Source organism: Papio anubis, chromosome 1 (assembly GCF_008728515.1).
Source record: "Papio anubis isolate 15944 chromosome 1, Panubis1.0, whole genome shotgun sequence".
In the NCBI taxonomy this organism is placed as follows: Eukaryota; Metazoa; Chordata; class Mammalia; order Primates; family Cercopithecidae; genus Papio; species Papio anubis.
Window position 1 is genome coordinate 14,914,012 of NC_044976.1, and position 23,050 is coordinate 14,937,061.

Sequence of the window (23,050 nt, forward strand, 5' to 3'; positions counted from 1 at the left end):
ATGGAGTTTCTGTTTGGGATGACGAAAAGTTCTGGAAAGCATGGTATAGTTGCACACTATTGTGAATGTACTTAATTTCACAGCGCTACACACTTAAAATGGTAAATTTTATGTTATGCATATTTTACAATAAAGATGTAAGTGATTAGATCAATCCTATAATAAAGCGCTTATAAAAAATGAGTAGAAATGGCCAGGTGCGGTGGCTCCTGCCTGTAATCCCAGCACTAGGGAGGCCAAATTGGGCGGATCACTTGAGGTCAGGAGTTCAAGACCAGCCTGGCCAACCTGGTGAAACCCTCATCTCTAACAACAACAACAAAAATACAAAAACTAGCCAGGCGTGGTGGCGGGCGCCTGTAATCCCAGCTACTCGGGAGGCTGAAGCAGGAGAATCGCTTGAACCCGGGAGGTGGAGGTTGCAGTGAGCTGAGATTGCACCACTGCACTCCAGCCTGGGCGATAGAGTGAGACTTCGTCTGGGGAAAAAAAAAAAAAAAAGTAAAAAGGAGAAGGAGAGAGAGTGAGAGAGAAAAGGAAAGAAGGGGTGGGGAAAGTTTGGGGTGTTCAGTGAGTCAGAGATTTGGGATCAGCTGCACCCTACATAGGGGCTGGCACATGGTAGGCCCTCAACTGGAGGAATGAATGAGAGAATGGTGGGAAAGGAGGGATTTTGATAATTTGGCTATGGTAGACATTGTATCTCCTAGAATATTCTGGGAGAAATCTAAGACTAGAATTCTTCTTCTTCTTCTTTTTTTTTTTTTTTTTTTTTGAGACAGAGTCCCGCTCTGTCACTCAGGCTGAGGTGCAGTGGCACAATTTCAGCTCACCACAACTTCCGCATCCCAGGTTCATGCTGTTCTAGTGCCTCAGCCTCCCAAGCAGCTAGGACTACAGACATACGCCACCAAGCCTGGTTAATTTTTGTATTTTTAGTAGAGACGGGGTTTCACCATGTTGGCCACGCTGGTCTCGAACTCCTGATCTCAGGTGATCCGCCCGCCTCAGCCTCCCCAACTGCTGGGATTACAGGCGTGAGCCACTGCGCCTGGCCTGGAAATCTTCGTAAATTACTTGCGTTACCAAACTTTACTTCTTTGAATACAACTCGTTGTTGAGGTTTGGCCACACGGGGCTCTGAGCACATAAATGGGTTCTCATAGGGGAAGCATGGAGGGTGGTAGGCTAAGGGCATCCACTTAGTGTGGTGGGTCGGGTGGCCAGCTGACCCTTAGTCAGGAGAGGGAAGGATATTCAGGCAGAGGAGGCGCGGCAGCAAAGGCTGGAGGACAGAGATGCTGCAGTGTGGGCTATGGCTTTGCCTCTCGGCCAACTGGGCCCCAGGCGTAAGAACTGAAGCGATGGGGATGATCCACACCCAGACCGTGGGATATGGAGGGGTCCATCTACGGCGGGCGCCGGTCTCTTTCCCTGCGTCCGAGGGTGTCAGGAGGGAGAGAGAAGCGTCTGGAGGGAGAGAGAAGCCTCCGAAGGTCTCCCGCCGCGTGTCTTCAGCGGGGTTTCCAGCAGAGGGCGCACAAACGAGGCCGTGCTGAGGCCCGCGAGCTGCCGCTCTAGCCGAAACCTGGTCACAGAGTCGCACCGCTTCCGTCCGTCGGACAGAGGAACGGTGGAAGGAGCCGGAAGTCCGGTGGGCTCCAGGCGTCGCGATGGAGGAGAGTGGGTACGAGTCGGTGCTCTGTGTCAAGCCTGACGTCCACGTCTACCGCATCCCTCCGCGGGCTACCAACCGTGGCTACAGGTGATTTCCCGCCGCCAGACTAGGCTAGCTCCGATTTAACCCTTTCTCCGCCACCCGGACACACCCACTGCGGGAACCGAGGACACCCCTGGCCAGTTTTGGGGCGAGGGGGAGCTAATGCTGCTGCTTCTTCCAGTTCCAGGCCCGAGCAGGGAGGCGGACCCAGAGTTTCGCCCGTCTCAGTACGACGCGCGGAACTCCTGGCGGCGGGGAGGGCGTTAAAGCCGTATCTAGCGCTTAGGGACCCCGGTGGGCTGCCGGGTACCCTAAACTTGGTCGGGGGTGGTGATGTCACAGACGCTTCTCTTTCAGCGCTAACCGGTGGCCTTGAAGGGATCCTCGAAAAGCCTTAAGCGGGGAGGTACCCTATCACAGACGGAAATACCCGAGAGGAGGGGAGGGGAGCCCAGAGCCGGCTGAAAGGACCGGTCCCGGGGAGCTTTAAGCTGACGGTCAAAGCCTGGGGACCCCTTCCTGCCCAGATCCCTTCGCACGAATTTCACCCTTGATCACAGCCTGGAGCAGTTGGGAGGACCCCATCTACATTTCTCTGATCTCTACCTGAGACGAATAAACACACACGCTTGTAAACATACAGAGTATCTCTGCAAGGGAACACAGGAAACTGCCCTAGGGGAGGGGAACCGCCCTTGGAAGGAGACTTCCTTTCCCTTTTGTACTGTTTGCATTTTACTACCCTTTGTATGTGTTATCTATCAAAACAAGACGAAAAATATTAAACGAAGCAACGATACACTTCATACAGACACCCTGGCCTATGGCTATTCTGTGCCACTGAGTGGTGGTGAGGAGTGTTCATATTTGCGGGGGCCTGGGTGGCTATTGAAGGCGATGGTTGTCCAAGTTTTTCGGAAATACGGGATTGGCCTGCACCCCAAGAATGATGGAGCGTCCACATATTCTCTTGTTACTTTCCATTGTGTTACCGTGGGCTCATAGCTGATTTTATGGTGGAAAGATGTATTAGTGAACATTACATTCATGACATATTTTAAAATAGTGTTAAAAACAACAGTAACCAAAATACATTTGTTTTCTGTCATCAAACTGTAGTTGGACCATCAAACCATTGATGGTCGTCTAGCCCTATCCTCTGTTGCGTCTTTTTTTTTTTTTTTTTTTTTTTTTTGAGACAGAGTTTCCCTCTTGTCCAGGCTAAGAGTGTAATGGCGCGCGATCTCGGCGCACTGCAACCTCCGCCTCCCGAATCCAAGCGATTCTCCTGCCTCAGCCTCCAGAGTAGCTGGGATTACAGCCATACACCACCACTACCGACTAATTTTGTGTTTTTAGTAGAGACGAGGTTTCTGCATGTTAGTCAGGCTGGTCTCGAACTCCCAACCTCAAGTGATCCTGATCCACTCGCCTCGGGCCTCCCAAAGTGCTGGGATTACAGGCGTGAGCCACCACGCTCGGCCCCCTATTGGGTCTTTAGTAGGATGGGTTTGGTTCCTCTTGGTGCCCCAGAGAGTGAGGTTATGGATTGTCAGGGCTGGCTGGTTTAGCTTAGAGGAAACTACCAGTGCCTGCAATTAAGTCTTGGAGCTCTCCTTAGCCTGAATCTCAGGCCTATTAAGAGGAACTGGAACTGAGTCTGCTGATTTGTGAATTGACAGTCTGCATTTGTGCAGCCCTCAAGATAGCCGCGTCCAGGGTTCTTGAGAACTGGCACAGGGACTTCCAAGAAAAGCCTCCTGGAAACACCTGCGGTTCTTGCTATTTGGGGATTTTACTGACCTTTTCTTAGAACTAAAATGTGAAGTTAATGCTTTAAAAGAGTCAAAACAGCTGGCTGTGGTGGCTCACACCTGTAATCCCAACCCTTTGGGATGCCTAGGTGGAAGGATCCCTTCAGCCTAATACCTCACGACCAGCCTGGACAACATAGTGAGAGCCTCTCTCTATAATTTTTTTTTTTTTTAATTAGCCTGGTGTGTTGGTACACACACCTGTAGTCCCAGCTCCTCAGGAGGCTGAGGTGGAAGGATCTCTTGGGCTCGGGAGGTTGAGGCTTCAGTGAGCTGTGGTTGGACCACTGCGCTTCAGCCTGGGTGACAGAGTGAGACCCCATTTCAAACAAACCAGAGCCAAAAGAGGCATTGCTGTAAGTTCATAGTTTCCTGGGTTTCTTCCTAAGCTCCCATTCGCTTTTCTGTTCTCCTTTTCTCTTCTGGTGATTGCTCCATGCTGACTTTTTCTTTCGAGATAGTCTCATTTTTCTCAAATGGTCACTCTGATCACTGCAGTCAAGCAATGTCAGAAACAGAATCAGGCCCCTGCAACTGCTGCTTCTATAGAAAGGAAACTGGAAGGAAGTCCTACTCGGAGGAGGACACTGTGGTCTAGAGAGGGGGTCACCAAGTGACAACCCACTGTATTTTTGTATGGTTCACACCTAAGAATGGTTTTTACATTTTTTAAATAGTTGGGAAAATTTTTAAAGGAGAGTATTTCATACTGGAAACATTATATGAATTTCAGATTTCAATGTCTACACTTCGATTGAAATACAGCTGTGCTCAGTAGAAAATAGTTGATACCTAAAGCATCACCACGTGCATGTTCTGTACTGCTTTTACTCTACAGCAGCAGAGCGGCCTTGTTGTGACAGGCTGTGTGCCCTGCAAAGCCAAAGATATTTACTGTCTGACTCTTGATAGAAAATGTTTGCCAACTCTTGGGCTAGAATAAGCAGCCCTTTCCATCCCCAGCATTGGGGTCACGCAGCAGGAGCCTCTGGCAGAGGTTCAGTGGTGTTTGTTCCCTTAGGGCCGCGGAGTGGCAGCTGGACCAGCCATCATGGAGTGGCCGGCTGAGGATCACTGCAAAGGGGCAGATGGCCTACATCAAGCTGGAGGACAGGACCTCAGGTAACCGCAAGGGAGGCCGCACCTAGCTGAGGGGCTGCGCTCCCACTTTATGAAGGGAGAGGTGGTCTGGTCTGGCCAGGCTTTAAGCTGTACCTTTCCCCCACCTTAGTTGTAGAAAGTACTGTCTCCAGGTGTAAAAACAAGTATTTCATGTCAAACACCAGTTCCTTTTAGGAGTCCTCAGGAAAATGTGGAGGCCAAGGAGAGGAGACCACAGCTTGGTCCTGGTAGGAAGTAGGAAGCCCTGGAAGTGGCCTTGAAGACAGGCGGGTGAGGATGCACAGCTCTGTGCTGCTGGGCTCTGCTTCCTACTGAGGAATTGTTTATCAACGCAGCGGTAACTCCCAGAGCTGACCACACCCATTAACTGAAGAAGCTGGATACTGTCTTACTCAGCTCTTTCTATAGTGAGAGGACAAGCCGGGCTGGGTTGTGTTGGGGTCAGGTGGCAGAGATCGTCTTGGGGGAAACTTCAGAAGTGCTGGGCCACCAGTGCATCTGGGTGAGCTGTGGAGGGCAGTGTGCCTGAAATCCCCCTGCTGAGACCCCGAGTGGGGTCGGACACAGTGCCTGCTCAGTCAGGTGCCACAACATTCGGTCATTTATTTTTTGTAATGTGTAGAGATTTTCCTTTGTAGAGCAGAAGAAAGTGCAAAAGTTTAGAGACACAACTGGCTGCCTCTTCTCAGAACTATGTTCTGCCTGAGCTACTGGACGTGGGGTGAGCCACATGACCTCTGGAGCCCTGGCCTCCTCCGTGTTGAAATGGGGATCGTATTAGTTCCTCCTTCATAAGACTGTTGGAGAATAGGAAGTGAGCGGATATTTCTCTAATTGCTTTATGGACTGCGAGGCAACCCAAAGCGTTGATTTGTTCTTTGGGAACTTGGGTATTGGCGGCAGAGGAGTTTGAAGAGGCAGCTGCCATGGCCAGACCAGAGAATTTTAGCTGGAGAATTGCTGGGACACCCCAGGTAGTGTCATAAGAGAATGGTACCACCTGTTGTTCTCTGGGGAATTTGGTAACTGTGACTTTATTTATTTGAAAAAAATTTTGTTTTTTAGATGGAGTCTTACTTGGTCACCCAGGCTGGAGTGCAGTGGCACGATCTCGGCTCACTGCAACCTCCCCCTCACGGGTTCAAGCAGTTCTCTGCCTCAGCCTCCCGAGTAGCTGGGATTACAGGCGCCCACCACCACGCCCAGCTAATTTTTTTGTGTGTGTTTTTAGTAGAGACGGAGTTTCACCATATTGGCCAGGCTGTTCTTGAACTCCTGACCTCGTGATGCGCCCGTCTTGGCCTCCCAAAGTGTTGGAATTACAGGTGTGAGCCACTGTGCCCCGGCCAGCTGTGACTTTAACATGACTCCCTAATGTAACAGCCACTGCCTTGGGCTGAGCCTCCCCTGTGGGACCCACCCCAATGTGCTCTTAGCTCAAGGTCATGGCTGGGTCATGTTAGTCTCTAACTTTCCCATGAGGTAATGAGCATATCACTCTAGGCCAGGCTTTCTCAGCTTCAGCACTGTTGACACTTGGGGCCAGATGAGTCTTTGTTTCGGGGAGCTGTGGAGCCCAACGAGGATATTTTACAGCATTCTTGGCCTCTGTCTAGCAGATGTCAGTAGCACCCCCCAAGTTGTGACGATCAAAATTATCTCTATACATTGCCAGATGTCTCTTGGGGACAGGGGAGCAAAATCACCCCGATTGAGAATTACTGCTGTAGTCTGAAGGCATCTTGGTAAGGTTGGAACAGAAGGCAGATAAATTGACAAGAAACTGCAGACTCTAGGGCTGTTGGTTTTGAATCAGTTCAGCCTTGATTACAAAATTACCTCTAGCCCCGGCACGTAGCTCATGCCTGTAATCCCCTCACTTTAGGAGGCCAAGACAGGTGGATCGCTTGAGCCCAGGAATTCCAGAGCAGCCTGGGCAATATGACAAAACCTTGTCTCTAATAAAAATGCAAAAATTAGCCAGTTGTAGTGGTGTACACCTGTAATCCCAATTACTTGGGAGGCTAAGGCACAAGAATCACTTGAACCAAGGAGGTAGAGGTTGCAGTGAGCCGAGATTGCACCATTGCACTCTAGCATGGGTGACAGAGCAAGACTGTCTCAAAAAGAAAACAAAAAGAAAATAAAACAGGCCAGGCACGGTGGCTCACCCGCCTGTAATCCCAGCACTTTGGGAGGCCAATGCGGGCAGATCATCTGAGGTCAGGGGTTCGAGACCAGCCTGACCAACACGGAGAAACCTCGTCTGTACTAAAAATACAAAATTAGCTGGGCATGGTGGTGCATGCTTGTAAACACAGCTACTCAGGAGGTTGAGGCAGGAGAATCGCTTGAACCTGGGAGGCAGAGGTTGCAGCGAGGCGAGATTGTGCCATTGCACTCCATCCTGGGCAATAAGAGTGAAACTCTGCCTTGGAAAAAGAAACCAACCAACCCCAAAAACAAAGTTCTCTCTAAACCACAGGATTCAATAGAAGATATTTGATTAAAGACTTAAAGCACCAGCCAGGTATGGTGACTCATGCTTCTAATCCTATGGCTTTGGGAGGCCAAGGTGGGAGGATGGCTTGAGACCAGGAGTTAGAGACCAGCCTGGGCAACATATGAAGACCCTGTCTCTAACAAAAGAAATTGAGTGGGCATGGTGGCATGTGCCTGTATTCCTAGCTACGTGAGAGGCTGAAGCAGGAAGATTACTTGAGCCCAGGAGTTTGAGGCTGCTGTGAGCTATGATGCACTGCACATTGCACTTCAATCTGGGCAACAGAGCCCAGACCCTGTTTCTTCTTTTTTTTTTTTGTCACCTTGGCTGGAGTGCAGTGGCACAATCTCAGCTCACTGCAGCCTCCAACTCCTGGGGTCAGGGATCCTCCTGCCTCAGCCTCCCAGGGAGCTGGAACTAAATGTGTGTGCCACCATGCCTGGCTTATTTTTATATTTTTTCTAGAGACCAGGTTTCACCATCTTGCTCATGCTAGTCTCAAATTCCTGGGCTCGGCCGGGCGCAGTGGCTCACGCCTGTAATCCCAGCACTTTGGGAGGCCAAGGTGGGCGGATCACCTGAGGTCAGGAGTTCAAGACCAGCCTGGCCAACATGATGAAACACTGTCTCTACTAAAAATACAAAAATTAGCTGGGTGTGGAGGTGCATGCCTGTAATTCCAGCTGCTTGGGAGGCTGAGGCAGTAGAATCACTTGAACCTGGGAGGTGGAGGTTGCAGTGAGCCGAGATCGCGCCGCTGCACTCCAGCCTGGGCGACAGAGGGAGACTCTATCTCAGGCAAAAAAAAAAAAAAAAAAAAAAAAGGGTATAAATCAAATTCCTGGGCTCAAGCAATGCACCCCACCTCAGCCTCCCAAAGTGCTGGGACCACACCCAGTCCATGACCTGTTTCTAAAAAACAAAACAAAAAATACTAAAAGCAACAACAGACGTCAGCACATAGGAAAAACTGATGCCAGTCATAAATGCTCGTGGAAATTTTATGTTGCGCTGCACCTGTCGAGTGCTGTAGTTGACAAGGTGATGTGTTTCACAAGGGCTCCTTTTAAAGCTAGTCATGCTTGCCCTGTCTCAGATTGAATTAAATCAGCCTGCTTCAGATTCCCTATGGGTGTGAAAACTTCCTCCCTTATTTCCTCGGGGCTTACTGGCCCCTCTTATAGTCCTGCCTCAGGTACTGGGCCTCTTCAGCAGGTGTGATTACCTAGGTCAGGGCTCACCTGTTCTAGGACACTCAGGGTTCAGGTAATATAAGTGGGTAAAGCAGATGGAATGGATGGGCTAGCAGCTCCAGCTGCTCAGGTTGGCTTGGAGGCTCAGCATTAATAGAGCTTAATTTTAAGAGAGGCCAGGCAGAATACTAAGCTGGGCTAGATTTGACCTGTAAGCTATCTCTGACTTAAGCCTTTCCTTAGTTATATTTTCTGTGTCTTCCCTTTAGCAAGAATGGATTTGATTTGAATTCCAGAGTAAGATTTGCCGATCTGTCCCAGCTGGCTAGAGATACCTTGCGGGAAAAAGGCCCAGTAGTCTGGTAGAAACACCTGGCTGGAAGGGGGCTCAGGGCTCAGCGCTCAACCTAACCTGTGCTTTCAGGGGAGCTGTTTGCTCAGGCCCCGGTGGATCAGTTTCCTGGCACAGCTGTGGAGAGTGTGACGGACTCCAGCAGGTACTTCGTGATCCGCATCGAAGATGGAAATGGTAGGCATGGGTCCTGGTGCTTCCTCCTCTTGGGAAAGGTTTTCTCAGCCTGTGGAAGGTGGCATTGATCATGTGTTGTCCCCCAGGGCGACGGGCGTTTATTGGAATTGGCTTCGGGGACCGAGGTGATGCCTTTGACTTCAATGTTGCATTGCAGGACCATTTCAAGTGAGTGGTTCTGGGAGACACATGCTCATGCCCCTCCCTTCTTGCCCTGGACAGAATGATCTCCCAGGTTAGGATACCCAAGTGGTTGTGTGTGATTTGTCTGGCAGCAGAGACTCAGGAGAACCCAGGGCAAGCCACCTGTCTGCTCTGCCAATGTTCATCTCTGCTGTAAAGCCTTGTCCTTTACCCGAGGCCCATCTCTACCATCCCAGCCTTCGGGCCTGCCACCTGTCTTCCCTTACCAGGCCCCTGAGCAGTCAGAGTCCTCATCAGCCTCCTGTGGCCTTTCTGGGCCTGCTCCTTCATGTCATCAGTGGCGCTTGGATTCCCAGGGCACCCAGCAGATGCTCTGATGTCCTTTTCTGAAGCTAAGAGATAGGGCAGGAAGTCCTCCTCCACCATCTGCAGGGCTTGAACTCAGGCTGCCAGTGAGTGGGCTGTGCCCGGCCACTCATGTGGCGCTTCTGACTCTTCCCTGACCTGGTGCTGTTGTGTGGTGTGGTATGGAGGGTGGGGGAGCTTTGTGTTGCCCTCTACTTCTGGGTATCTGTCTTGTCTCCCTGTCTACCTTCTGAGTGTTTGAGGGTGTGTAGAGACCGCATCTTAGTTCTTGTGCCACATGCTGTAGAGGGAGGGGCAGGCTCTCACATGTGTCCTAGAGACAGTGTTAGGACCCTCTACATGAGTGATCTCACTGAACTCGTAGCCATCTTGAAGACCTATAGAATTGTGGGCATATTTTGCTGACGAGGAAACCAATGTGCATGCAGCTACTTAAGTGTCAGAGCAGGATTTGAATTCAGGCCTCACTCCCAAGCCTGCACTCTTTCTGCCACCCCGTCTCACTACGAGGCTCAGCCTGGACTGATGGCAGGCAGTAGTGAAGTGAGCCAGTGATTGCAGGGCAGCTGGTCTCTTCCTTCCTCACCTTTTTCCTCATGTTCTCTCCCCAGGTGGGTGAAACAGCAGTGTGAATTTGCAAAACAAGCCCAGAACCCAGACCAAGGCCCTAAATTGGACCTGGGCTTCAAGGAGGGCCAGACCATCAAGCTTAACATCGCAGTGAGTTCCACCCTTGCTTGACTGTGGTGGCCATGGTCACGTGATACTTGTGGCCACCCAGAGCCCATCGCTCTTCTTACGGTTCAGCTCCTTCAGTTCAGCAGATGTTTAGTGAGCATCTGCCTTGTGCCAGGTCCTGCACCAGGGGTGAACGAGAGACCTCTATTCTTGTGGAACTCAGAGTTAAACTGAGACAGGCAGGTAAAAATGTAATTACAACATGGCAGGAAAGGTTCCATAACTAAGGGATGCCCTGGGTGCTGTGGGCCCCTAGAGGAAGGGCATGCAGCCCATAGAGATGGGAACCAAGTAAGGCTTACTGGAAGAAGGGACCTGTAGGCAAAGGAAGAGTGATCAAAGAGGACCAGCAGGTGCAAAGCCTCTGAGCTGAGAAGGAGCATCAGTCATTTGCTGCCGGAAGTGGTGCTTCTGTCCTAGCTATTAGAGTGCATCAGGAGGGACCCATGTGCTCATCCCAGGCTGTGTCTTGAATGAGGAAGATTTGGGAGAGTTCTGGCAGGAAGGCGTTGAGGTGGACACTGGGAGTCCTGGGCAGCTTCTGCTGATGGTGTTGTCCTGGCTCCTGTGTCTTTGTTCTGAGCTGCTCTACCTCTGGCTTCCCCCGGTCAGTTCCTGTTCATAGGAACAGGTTGGGCCGGGCCGCCTAAAGTTGACCTTTACCTGGCTGCAAGGGTGGAGAGGGGAGATGAGGTCAGACTCATGATTGGGGGCACCGAAGGACCAAGTGGATTGGTTTTTGTTTTTGCCAGGAATACTGTGTTGAGATGGATTTGTTTTTTGAAGAAGCTTTGTAACGCTAAAATAATGCTTTTCCTCTTTACTTACCATCTCTTTCTCCTCTTTTCTGCTTCGTGCTGGTGATTTGGGATCCTTGAAGTTGGCCAGCTGGCCCTTAAGAGAGAAATGCAAGTCCAATCCAGTGGACTGGTTGGGATGCGATTCTTTCTCTCGCTTGGAGGAAACTAACATTTAATGAGCACCAGCTGTGGGCCAGGTAGTGTTTTTAGGCGTTTCTTATGTGAATTAAACATCTCCCTTTCCTCCGTGAGATGAGGAAATGGAGGCTTAGGGAGGGTTTGGGACTTGCCCAGGGTCACAGAGCTACAAATAACTGGCACAGCTGTACTCACACTGAGGTCTTTGAGGTCTTTTGACTTCAGGGCTGGACTTACTATTCTATTAAGCTGCTGCTTTCCTTACAAGTAGGGAACATATTATCTTCATCTGTGTGACTTGTGCTGGTTTCTGGCTCATGCTTGGTGCTCAGTTTTTTTTTTAAGCATTTTCTTGAAGTATAATATGCATGTAAAAAAGTGTACAAATCATAAGTGCAGAACTTAGTGAAATTTTAAAAACCTAATTTATAGGCCAGGAGTGGTGGCTCCTGCTTGTAATCCCAGCACTTTGGGAGGCCGAGGTGGGTGGATCACCTGAGGTCGGGAGTTCAAGACAACCCTTACCAACATGGAGAAACCCCGTCTCTACTAAAAATACAAAATTAGCCGGGCGTGGTGGTGCATGCCTGTAATCCCAGCTACTCGGGAGGCTGAGGCAGGAGAATTGCTTGAACCCGGGAGGCGGAGGTTGTAGTGAGCCAAGATCAAGCCATTGTACTCCAGCCTGGGCAACAAAAGCAAAACTGGATCAAAAAAACAAAACAAAACAACCCAATTTATAAACTTGCACCTCGCTCAAGATGCAAAAGATAGTCAGCACTCTGGAAACACCTCTCCTGGCCCCTCCCAGTAACTACCCTGAGTAACCCTATACTGACTTCACATACCGTAGGTTTCGTTTGTTCTTAACTTTCATAAGTTGAATCATACACCTAGTCCTGTTTTGGGATGATTTCTTTCTCTTACTCAGTGTAATTTTTGTGAGAGTCATCCATGGTGTTGTGTGTAGTTTGTTCATTCTCACTGTTGTGGCATGTACCATTGTGAGAATTCATCCAATTTATTTATGTTTTACTGATGATGGACATTTGGGTAGTTTCCAGTTTGGGGCGATTACAAATAGTGCTGCTGTAGATGTTTGAGTTCATGTCTTTTGGTGCATATATGTATGATTTCTGTTGGTTTATATCTAGGAGTGGAATTGCGGAGTCATAAGTTTAAGTTCCTATGTTGAGCTTTATAGATCCTTTCAAGTAATTTTTCAAAGTAGTTTTACCAGTTTACACTTCGATCAGCAGCACATGAATGGTTACTCCATGTCATAGTCAATACTTGATAATCTACATTTTAGCCATTCTGGTGAGTGTGTAATGGTTTATCATTATAGCTTTGATCTGCATTTCCCTGATGAATGAAGTGGGGTGCTGGGTTTTAAAATGGACCTTATTTGTGATAGATTCAGAATGATGATGCACTAAGTGTAGCTCATAACAATGCTAGGTAGGACCATCTTTTGGTTAGACAGATGTTAGGGCTCTGGGGTCACCTTGGCCCTCCTCGTGGGGTTTTCTGGTAGCACTGGGACTGCAGCAGAACTGGCTGATTTGCATTCCTCTTCCCTGTTTAGAACATGAAGAAGAAGGAAGGAGCAGCCGGGAATCCCCGAGCCCGGCCTGCCAGCACAGGAGGGCTGAGCCTGCTTCCCCCTCCCCCAGGGGGCAAAACCTCCACCCTGATCCCTCCCCCTGGGGAGCAGTTGGCTGTAGGGGGATCCCTCACCCAGCCAGCAGTTGCTCCCAGTTCAGGTTAGTGCTCAGTGGGCGACTGCTGGATCGGTACCTGTGTGCTCCTCTTCTCACTGGCAGCTGGGCCCCATGGTTTTCCCCCCGTCACACACATGGATTGGTAATGTAGTACCTGTCCGTGTCAAAGAAGAAAGGTGGGCACCCAAAGCTGATTCTGCACACGCTGGTAAGGGGCTCCTTCTAGTTGGCCTTTATGGCGTCTGCCTTCCCCTGAGAGGCCAGGGCTGGGATTTGTTTGTTACTGTGAAATCATCAACATGTCAGTTCCTGGTTCCCAGTGTGTGCTCAGTGGGTACTGAGTGAGTGGGTAATGGAGACACTGTCTCTGCTCACGTGTAGTTTGAGAGATGAGTCACAGCACAGAGACCAAATGTGTAGGCCTAGACCCACCATCAGCTAGTGTGATCTGGGGAGGTTTCATGAAAGAGGTGACATTGATCTGGACCTTGAAGGAAGCAGATAGAGTGGGAGTGGTTGGCATTCCAGGCAGAGAGAACATGAATGAGGCCAAGACTTTTAGATACCTGGTGTATTTAGGGAGATGGGTACAGCATAAGGTATGCCAAGGTGAGTGGTGGGAAATGAAATTTCGTTTGGAGTGAGCACCTCGGGTGTGGAAAGCTGAGAGCATTTGCCCTGGCAGCTTGTGCTGAGGAGCCCTTTGGAGACCCTGGGATTCTGGAAGTGAGTGTCTAGTGTCAGCCTCTGACCACGCTGGGGTGCCAGCCCTTTGCCTCTACCTCCCCACCCTGCCCAGCCCAGCTTGATGCTCCTGGCCTTCCCTGGGCTGGGCGATTGTTACCAGCCTGCCTTCTGCCCACAGCTCTCTCCAGCTTGCAGGCAGGAAGCCTTCCTGCTGTGCTGATTCCTAAGCATCCCCAACATCGGCTGCCCTATCTGGAGGTCAAGCTTTAGGTTTCAGCCGTGGGGGGAATACTCTAACCTGGAGATTGGCAGAAGGGGCCGTCAGAGAGCCCCTGCCTGGTACTGGGAACTGTTCTTTAAGCGTTATTTCTCAGAGTGGGGTCATAGGATCACTTGCCTTGGCATCGCTGGGGGATAGGGGCAGGAATCTGCATTCTTATGTCTATTCTTTTTTTTTTTTTTTTTGAGACGGAGTCTTTTTGCTCTTGTTGCCCAGGCTGGAGTGCAATGGCATGATCTCGGCTCACCGCAACCTCTGCCTCCTGGGTTCAGGTGATTCTCCTGCCTCAGCCTCTCGAGTAGCTGGGATTACAGGCATGCGCCTCCACACCCAGCTAATTTTGTATTTTTAGTAGAGACGGGGTTTCTCCATGTTGGTCAGACTGGTCTTGAACTCCCGACCTCAGGTGATCCGCCCGTCTTGGCCTCCCAAAGTGCCAGGATTATAGGCGTGAGCCACTTTGTCCAGGCCTTATGTCTATTCATGTTTGTGTGTTGACTAAAGTCTGAGAGCTACTACCTTAGGCCATCCCTTGGTTGCTGATGGTTATTTATTTATTTATTTATTTATTTGAGATGGAGTCTTGCTCTGTCACCCAGGCTGGAGAGCAGTGGCATGTTCTCGGCTCACCACAACCTCTGACTCCTGGGGTCAAATGATTCTCCCGCTTCAGCCTCCCGAGTAGCTGAGATTACAGGCATGCACCACCACGCCCACCTAAGTTTTATATTTTTAGTAGAGGCAGGGTTTCACCATGTTGGTCAGGATGGCCTCGATCTCCTGACCTTGTGATCTGCCCACCTCAGCCTCCCAAAGTGCTGGGATTACAGGCATGAGCCACCACACCTGGCCTTGCTGATTCATTTTTAACAGCATTTTAATTTTAATATGGTGTGCTTGCTGTGTGCCGGGTAGAGTTCTAGGCAACTGGCAGGTATAGCATCAAGTTTTAGTTCTCAAGGGCTTGTGTTCTGGTGTCTGAGACAGGCAGTTAGCATATCTACAAACAAAATGGTGTCAGATAATAAGTCATAAATAGCAACATTTATGAAGCACTTACTATATGAACAATATGGTTGGGTTCAAATTTCAGCTTACCAGCTTTGTGATCTTTATTAATTAATTTATTTTTATTTTTTATTTTTGAGATGGAGTTTTGCTCTTGTTGCATAGGCTGGAGTGTGACGGCATGATCTCAGCTCACCGCAGCCTCTGCCTCCCAGGTTCAAGTGATTCTCCTGCTTCAGCCTCCTGAGTAGCTGGGATTACAGGCATGTACCACCACGGCTGGCTAATTTTGTGTTTTTAGTAGAGACGGGGTTTCTCCATGTTGGTCAGGCTGGTCTTGAACTCCTGACCTCAGGTGATCCTCCCGCCTTGGCCTCCCAAAGTGCTGCGATTGCAGGCATGAGCCACCATGCCTGGCCTACTTATTTATTTTTAAGATGGAGTCTTACTCTGTTGCCCAGTCTGGAGAGCAGTGGCATGATCTCAGCTCACGGCAACCTCCGCCTCCTGGGTTCAAGCAATTCTCCTGCCTCAGTCTCCCAAGTAGCTGGCATTACAGCTGTGCACCACCATGCCTGGCTAATTTTTGTATTTTTAGTAGAGACAGGGGTTTCACCATGTTGGCCAGGCTGGTCTCAAACTCCTGACCTCAGGTGATCCACCTGCTTTGGCCACCCGAAGTGCTGGAATTACAGGCTGAGCCACTGTGCCCAGCCCAGTTTTGTGATCTTTAGAAAATCACTTCTCCATGCCTCATTTTTCTCATCTGTAGGATAGGGGAGGTAATGATACTTAAAATATAGGTTTCTTGTGGGGATCAAATAAACTAATCTATGTATAGCACTTAGAACAATTTTTGGAACATTCTAAGTGCTTACTGAATGTTAGCTCTCATTTTATTAATATCGTTATTGCCACTATATGCTGGACTTGTTCTAAGCATTCCATGGGTATTTAATCCTCACACCAGTCCTATGGAGTAGTTCTGTTATTTTCACCATTTTAGAGGTAGGAGAATGGAAACTGAAATGACCTGCACAGTCACATGGCTCGTCCCAATCTCTTTCCCTAGAGGCTGGGGTGAGGTTCACAGAAGATAATGTGCCTTGAGCACTTGGTGAGCATTGAGGGCCCTAGTTTTATCTGTTCTCCTGGCCCAGAGCAGATTAGAAATAGCAAATTAATGTGAAGGCGGAGTGTGGCAAACACAGGCCCTTCAGAAGGGACAGATGGCAGCACTGGGGGAGGTGCCAGAAAAGCACAAGAGCAGGCATTGTAGCCCCATGGTGTCACCCACCTTGGTGGAGAAATAGGAATGCGCTTCTGTGTGAGCTCTTGGGAACGCTCTTCCTGACCCCTAACCAGTTTGGGGCCTGAGACTCGGCACGTGGCTGGCACATAATGTTCTCAGCTAGTTGATCCAGACATGGTAGTGCAGGCTTGATATGAAGATGATCTTGCAGTTTTGGTGGACATTCTCCGTTCAAGAAGCTGAGCCAGGTTATAGTAAATTTTAAACAGATTTCAACATGAACGGTTGATAACAAAGTCAGCTTCAGGTATGCATGATAGATGACGTGAGACTAACCCCAACTCCGCCGGCACCCCTCCTTCCACCTTGTATGTGGCTTTCCGCTTTTTCTCCAGAGCCCTCAAGGGCTGGTGGGAAGATGCTGGAAGTGTGGCAACCCAGTGGTGTTTTGTTGCCCAAAAACTTGTCTTGGTGTGGCTTTCCCAGCTACCTGGTGTCATGAGACTGTTCACTGAGTCTTATGATTTGGTCATGGAAACAACCAGAAAGAGAGGTCTCTGACTCCTCTGTCCCCTCTTCTCTTCCTATGGGTCGGACTCGGGAACATCAATAGGAGGTGCTCCTGTACCCTGGCCACAGCCCAAGCCTGCCACCGCTGACATCTGGGGAGACTTTACCAAATCTACAGGGTGAGGAGGGCCATGTTCTGTGGGGGACTGGGGCCAGGGCCGTTGCTCTACAAACCTTGTATTGTTCCACATGCCTGCCTTCTGGTGTTAGGATTAGGAGTAACAGTTTTAATTTGGATGTTTTCTGTTCTTTTTTTTTTCCTTTTTTTTTTTTTGAGAGGGAGTTTCGCTCTTGTTGCCCAGGCTGGAGTGCAATGGCATGATCTTGGCTCACTGTAAACTCTGCCTTTCAGGTTCAGGCAGTCTGCCTACCTCAGCCTCCCAGAGTGCTGGGATTACAGGCATGAACTACCATGCCCAGCCCAAAATACAGTAATTATTGATTGCTGAAAATGTCAAATCCTAGAAAACGCAGCATTCTTACACGTAATGTTAACATCGTTCTTAAACAGTTTTTAGCCTAAGATTCATTTGAGGAGTCTGATTTTTCCCACAATAGACAGTTCTGATGATTCAGATGATTCTGGAATAACTCCAAGAACAGTTTTTGTATTTTATATTTTATTTTCACATTGAAAATCAGTCAGATTTGCTTCAGCCTCAAAGAGCGTGTTTATGTAAAATTAAATGAGGGCTGGCAGTGAGCTGTGCTCTTTTTTTCTAGATGGGAAAGGGGTTAAGCCTCTTCGGCCAGGCGTGTTGGCTCACACCTGTATTCCCAGCACTTTGGGAGGCTGAAGCAGGCAGATCACTTGAGGCCAGAAGTTCGAGACCAGCCTGGGCAACATGGCAAAACCCTGTCTCTACTAAAAGAAATACAAAAATTAACCGGTCATGTAGTTCCAGCTACTAGGGAGGCTGAGGTAGGAGGATCGTTTGAGCTCAAGAGGTTGAGGCTGCAGTTAGCCTTGAGTGTGCCACTGCATTGCAGCCTGGGTGACAGTGAGACCCTGTCTCAAAAAAACCAAAACAAAACAAAACCACGCACAAAAATGATAAATACAGTTACATTAACTATTTTAAAAAAAAATTGAGGGCCAGATTTGGTCTCTGTGCCAAAGTTTGCTGACTGCTGCTTTAGAACATTTAGGAACTGGCTTCTTAGAGCTTTTTCTGTCCAGAGAGAAACCACCTTTTATCTGCTTTGGATTTTCAAAGATCTGAACTCCCCCACCCTTCCCTGTCTTCTCTTTACAGATCAACTTCCAGCCAGACCCAGCCCGGCACAGGCTGGGTCCAATTCTGACCTGAGCACAATTTTTCCTCATGTGACTTCTGGGAAGGAGCTCCCTCGTCTGGGCCAAAGGAAGGAGGGAGAAGCACTCCTCAGCTGGCCTGTGTTTGGAGCATGAATCTCTCCTCTCCTTGTCTGGCTCTGTTGACAAACTGGGCATGTTGGGCAGTAAATTGGCACCATGTCACACTGTTTCCTGGGATTCAAGTATGCAACCAGAACACAGGAGAAGAAAAGCTCCAGGATCCTTGTCCCCATCTGTCCTCTTGACATGAGAGAGATTCTGAGACTTCTTCCATTGCGATGACCCCTATTAAACACAAGCCCCCAAAGCAAAAGAATAGGTTAAGTTTGCTGCCTGGATTCAGACCAGCCCTTCCCAGGGTCTACAGGTGTCATGTGATCACTGTTCAGCGGGAAGCTTTCTGTACCCACACTGGCTGTAGCCACTTCAGTCCATCTGCCCTCCAGAGGAGGGGTTTCTTCCTGATGTTTAGCAGGTTTAGAGGCTGCAGCTTGAGCTCACAATCAGGAGGGAAACTGGAAGGATTAGCAGCTTTTGAAAATGTTTAAATATTTTGCTTTGCTAATGTGCTGATCCGTACTAACTCATCTTTGCAAAAGGAACTGCTCCTTCAGCGTGCCGCAGCAGGGGCCTCTGAAGGGATTCCTCACTGTGTGCCGCTGCCCTGAGCTTCAGGCAGCAGTGTTCATCTCTGGCCAGTTGTCTGGTTCCCTTGTATTCTCGGCCAGGTAGGCAACACAGAGCCAGGGTGGGTGCTGGAAGCCAGACGGAACAGTGTTGGGGCAGGAAGGTGGAAGCTGTTGTCATGGGGCTGTGGGAGTCGGCACTCTGTCTGCTGGTGGCCCTCTCGGCTCGCAGGTTCACAGTGCCGCTCCTGGCAGACTTGGGTTTTCTCTTTGGTGGTTTCTAAAGTGCCTTATCTGCAAACAATTTCTTTTCTCCTTCAGGAACTGTGAATGACTAGCAGAAGGAGCTCAGTAAACTAGACGTCCAGGGTTGCTTGGTTTACTGGTTTATAAGAAATCTGAAAGCACCTCTGAAATTCCTTTTATTAACTCACCTCTCAGTTGAAAGATTTCATTTTTGAAGGGTCAAGACCATGAACTGAAAAAAGTGTTGGCTTTTTTGTGGGACCAGATTTTTAAGATAAAATAAATGTTTTTACTTCTGTCATTGTATGTGAAAGATGAATGTGTTTCTGGCCGCGTGGCTGCTATACTCTTCAGGGTGCCACAGCTAGACTTATGGCCACTCTCTCACCACTGACCAAGTGTCCAGATTGAAAGTTCAGGGCTGGGGTATGAGGCTGGCCCAAGTGAGGAAATGCAACCCTGTTGTCTAAGGCAATCGGTACCTTCTCTCCTGCGTTCTCTAGGATAGTACGGTCTTTTCATCATCCTTTGGGTGATGTGAAAGTACTTGCTTGAATCACTTTGTGTGGGGCTTCATTCTCCTGTGGAGTCTCATGATACAGGCTGTGCTAGAGAGCCTCGCCCCTTGCTTTCTGTCTTCCACCAAACCTACCCACAGAAGCATCTCCCTAAGAAGTAAAGGGGTGCAGATACCCAGAGGTCAAAAGTAAAATTAAGAGGCCGGGCGCACTGGCTCATGCCTGTAATCCCAGCACTTTGAGAGGCCAAGATAGGAGAATCATTTGAGGCTGGGAGTTTGGGACCAGCCTGGGCAACATAGTAAGACCCATTTCTTTCCTTTCTTTTCTTTTCTTTTTTTTTTTGAGACACAGTCTCACTCTGTTTCCCTGACTGGAGTGCAGTGGAGCAATCTTGATCACTGCAATCACCGCCTCCCAGGTTCAAGTGATTCTCCTGCCTTAGCCTTTCCAATATCTGGGATTACAGGCACCTGCTACCACACCTGGCTAATTTTTGTATTTTTTCAGTAGAGATGGGGTTTTACCTTGCTGGCCATGGTGGTCTCAAACTCCTGACCTCAAGTTATCTGCCCACCTTGGCCTCCCAAAGTGTTGGGATTATAGGCGTGAGCTATAGCACCCGGCTGTTAGACCCCATTTCTTAAAAAAAAAAAAAAAATCAGCTGGATGTGGTGGTGGTACATGCTTATAATCCTAACTACTTGGGAGGCTGAGGCGGGAGAATTGCTTGAGCCCAGGAGTTGAGGCTGCAGTGAGCTATGATCACGGTGTCGCACTCCAGTCTGGGCAGCACAGTGAGACCCTAGAGAATTCTCTAAAAGAATTACAAATGTAAAAAGAGCCACAACACTTCTTTTGCCTGAGGATTCTGTAAGAAGCAGTTTTTATTGTTACGGAAATAGCCACTCTGATTAAGAAACTGTAGAGAGGAGAAAGAAAATGAAAATTGAAGATTCTCTTGCCCATTGAATAAGGGTAAAGGAGATTGCATTAAAGGAACCTCAGGAGTAGTAACTTTTTTTTTTTTTTTTGAGACGAGTCTCGCTCTGTCCCCCAGGCTGGAGTGTAGTGGCGCGATCTCAGCTCACTGCAACCTCCACCTCCCGGGTTCACGCCATTCTCCTGCCTCAGCCTGCCATGTAGCTGGGACTACAGGCGCCTGCTACCACGCCCGGTACAAGTTTTTTGTGTTTTTAGTAGAGACGGGGTTTCACCGTGTTAGCCGGGATGGTCTCGATCTTCTGACCTCGTGATCCACCCGTCTTGGCCTCCCAAAGTGCTGAGATTACAGGCGTGAGCCACCATACCCTGCAGGAGTAGTAACTTTTTTGTGTCGATTTCACATACCATTACTTTCCATCTAGAGTTACTTTTAAGTACTTGGAGGGTGGAAATCAGAAAGCTTAGATGTAGAGGAAACTTCATTAGAAGTATGTACCATGGCTGGGCATGGTACCCAGGGATTGCCCACAATCCCAGCACTTTGGGAGGCTGAAGTGGGCGGCTCATTTGAGGTCGGGATTTCGAGACCAGCCTGGCGAACATGGTGAAACCCCGTCCACTAAAAATACAGAAATTAGCCAGGCGTGGTGGCGCACGCCTGTAATCCCAGCTACTTGAGAAGCTGAGGCATGAGAATTGCCTCCAGGAAGTGGTGGTTGCAGTGAGCTGAGATTGTGCCACTGCACTCCAGCCTGGGCAACAAAGCAAGACTGTCTCAAAAAAAAAAAAAAAAAGTATGTACCATTGAAGATCAGCACTTAGATTGTGGAGACAGACCTGGCCTTAGGATCTAGGCTATCCCCTGGTTAGATGTGTGACCACAGGCTCTTCCTTCACCTGAGCATCACTCAGATGAGGCACTAGCAGATGCTTATTGCATTGTTTGACCTTAATTACCTTTCTCTGTAGTCAGGTAAGTACCCAGAACAGTTCATCGTGGTAGGGAGGAGGAGGTGGCACAGCTGATGACATAGCCCTCAGGAATCTAGCCTGAAAAGCACCTTGTGGGGTCTGGGGCAGAAGCAAGGGACAGCTACCAATTGGAATCCCAGCTGGAAAAACTTGTTACAGGACCCAGAACTTCCAGGAAAACTCAATCCCAAACCAGGCATCACTTCAATTACACCCCTGACAGGAGTTTACAAACTGGTGGGTGGATGGTAGAAGATGGGTGCTTTTTTTGGGGGTATGCTAGACCTCAGTTACCCTCTGCACAATGGGAGAATTTGGATGCACTGGGAGGTGTGGCAGATAGACACTCAGGTGGTCACCATGATCCCCACCTGCTGTTCACAGCCTTGTGTACTCCCTGCCCCTTGAGATGGCCTAGACCTGTGACTGCTAACCAGTAGAGTGCCACAAAGGTGACAAGATGTTATTTTCGTGGTTGCCTTATGTGAGACTGCAACATGTTCCTTACTGAAAAATTCTCTTGCTGGCTTTGAAGAAGGAAGCTGTCATGTGTGAGCTGCCCTTGGGAGAGGGTCAGGTGGCCAGGAACTGAGGGCAGCCTCTGGCTGACAGCCAACAAGAAACTGAAAGTCCAGCAGTCTGCAAGAAAGCAAATGCTGCCAGCAACCACACAGACTTGGAGGCTGATCACTCCCAGGTAAGCCTTCAGATAAGATCCCAGGCCTGACCAACACACTGCAGCCTTGCAGAGGACCAGCTAAGCTGTGCCCAGACTCCCGTCCCATAGGAACAGATGGTAAATGCATTGTGTTAAGTCTCTAAGTTTGTGGTAAGGTTGTGCAGCGATAGATAACCAATACAAAGGTGAGCAAAGGGAGTTTGAGGTGGGAATCAGTGTGGAAAAGAGAGAATCTGGATAGACTTAATAGCTGTAGGACCTTGGGAGGTCCCTTATGATGCTCCTTTGGGCCTTCCTGTCGCCTTTAAGTAATGCTTATTGTTTATTGCTAAAAATGATGCTTAACTCTCTGCTAGGCACTATTCTATGCACTTATAAAACTCATTGCATCATCTCAACAACCCTATGAGGTAAGGACTTGTTTTTTTGTTTTTTGAGACAGTCTTGCTCTGTTGCCCAGGCTGGAATGCAGTGCCATGATCTTGGCTCACTTCAACCTCTGCCTTGTGCATTCAAGCAGTTCTCCTGCCTCAGCCTCCGAATAGCTGTGGTTACAGACGTGCGCCAGCACTTCCAGCTAATTTTTTGGAATTTTAGTAGAGACAGGGTTTCATCATGTTGGTCAGGCTAGTCTCAAATTCCTGACCTCAAGTGATCTGCCTGCCTTGGCCTCCCAAAGTGCTGGGATTACAAGTGTGAGCCACCAACCTGGCCAGTAAGTACTTGTTTTAGTCTATTTGGGACTCTGACAGAATAACATAGCCTACATAGTTTATACACAGAAGAAATTTTTTGCTCACAGTTCTGAAGGCTGGGAAGTCTGACGCACCAGCAGATTCAGTATCTGGTGAGGCTGTCTTTTTGCTGTAACCTCACATGGTAGAAGGGGCAATAGAGTACTCTGGGGACTTTTGAGACGGAGTCTCGCCTTGTCAGCCCAGGCTAGAGTGCAGTGGCGCGGGATCTCATTTCACTGCAAGCTCCGCCTCTCCCCGGTTCACGCCATTCTCCTCAGCTCTCTCAGCCTCCTGAGTAGCTGGGATTACAGGCACCTCACCACCACGCCTGGCTAATTTTGCATTTTAGAGACGGGCCTCACAGTGGTCTCGATCTCCTGACCTTGTGGATCTGCCCGCCTCGGCCTCCCAGCTGATTACA

General features: G+C 49.1%; 1 protein-coding gene across 5 annotated transcripts; it reads left to right on the forward strand.

Annotated features, from left to right (window-relative positions):
• Window positions 1–1,089: 1,089 nt before the first annotated feature.
• Window positions 1,090–19,079, forward strand: NECAP2 (NECAP endocytosis associated 2). Of its 5 annotated transcripts, XM_017957568.2 has the most exons (9): window positions 1,090–1,765; window positions 4,556–4,656; window positions 7,142–7,186; window positions 8,777–8,881; window positions 8,968–9,049; window positions 10,003–10,111; window positions 12,656–12,833; window positions 16,632–16,707; window positions 17,845–19,079. In XM_017957568.2, the coding sequence occupies exons 1-9, from the start codon at window positions 1,674–1,676 to the stop codon at window positions 17,891–17,893; spliced, it is 837 nt and encodes a 278-aa protein (XP_017813057.1). In that variant the 5' UTR covers window positions 1,090–1,673; the 3' UTR covers window positions 17,894–19,079. The 5 variants fall into 5 exon arrangements, with proteins under 5 accessions (XP_017813057.1, XP_017813050.1, XP_017813074.1 ...); XM_017957561.2 differs by lacking the exon at window positions 16,632–16,707; XM_017957585.2 differs by lacking the exon at window positions 12,656–12,833.
• The last annotated feature ends 3,971 nt before the right edge of the window (window positions 19,080–23,050 follow it).

Coding starts and splice junctions, on each gene's coding strand:
- NECAP2 (XM_017957561.2), top strand. CDS start 1,674: ATGGAGGAGAGTGGGTACGAGTCGGTGCTCTGTGTCAAGCCTGACGTC. Junction 7,187..8,776: donor AGACTTAAAGCACCAGCCAG/GTATGGTGACTC, acceptor CTGTGCTTTCAG/GGGAGCTGTTTGCTCAGGCC. Junction 9,050..10,002: donor GCATTGCAGGACCATTTCAA/GTGAGTGGTTCT, acceptor TTCTCTCCCCAG/GTGGGTGAAACAGCAGTGTG.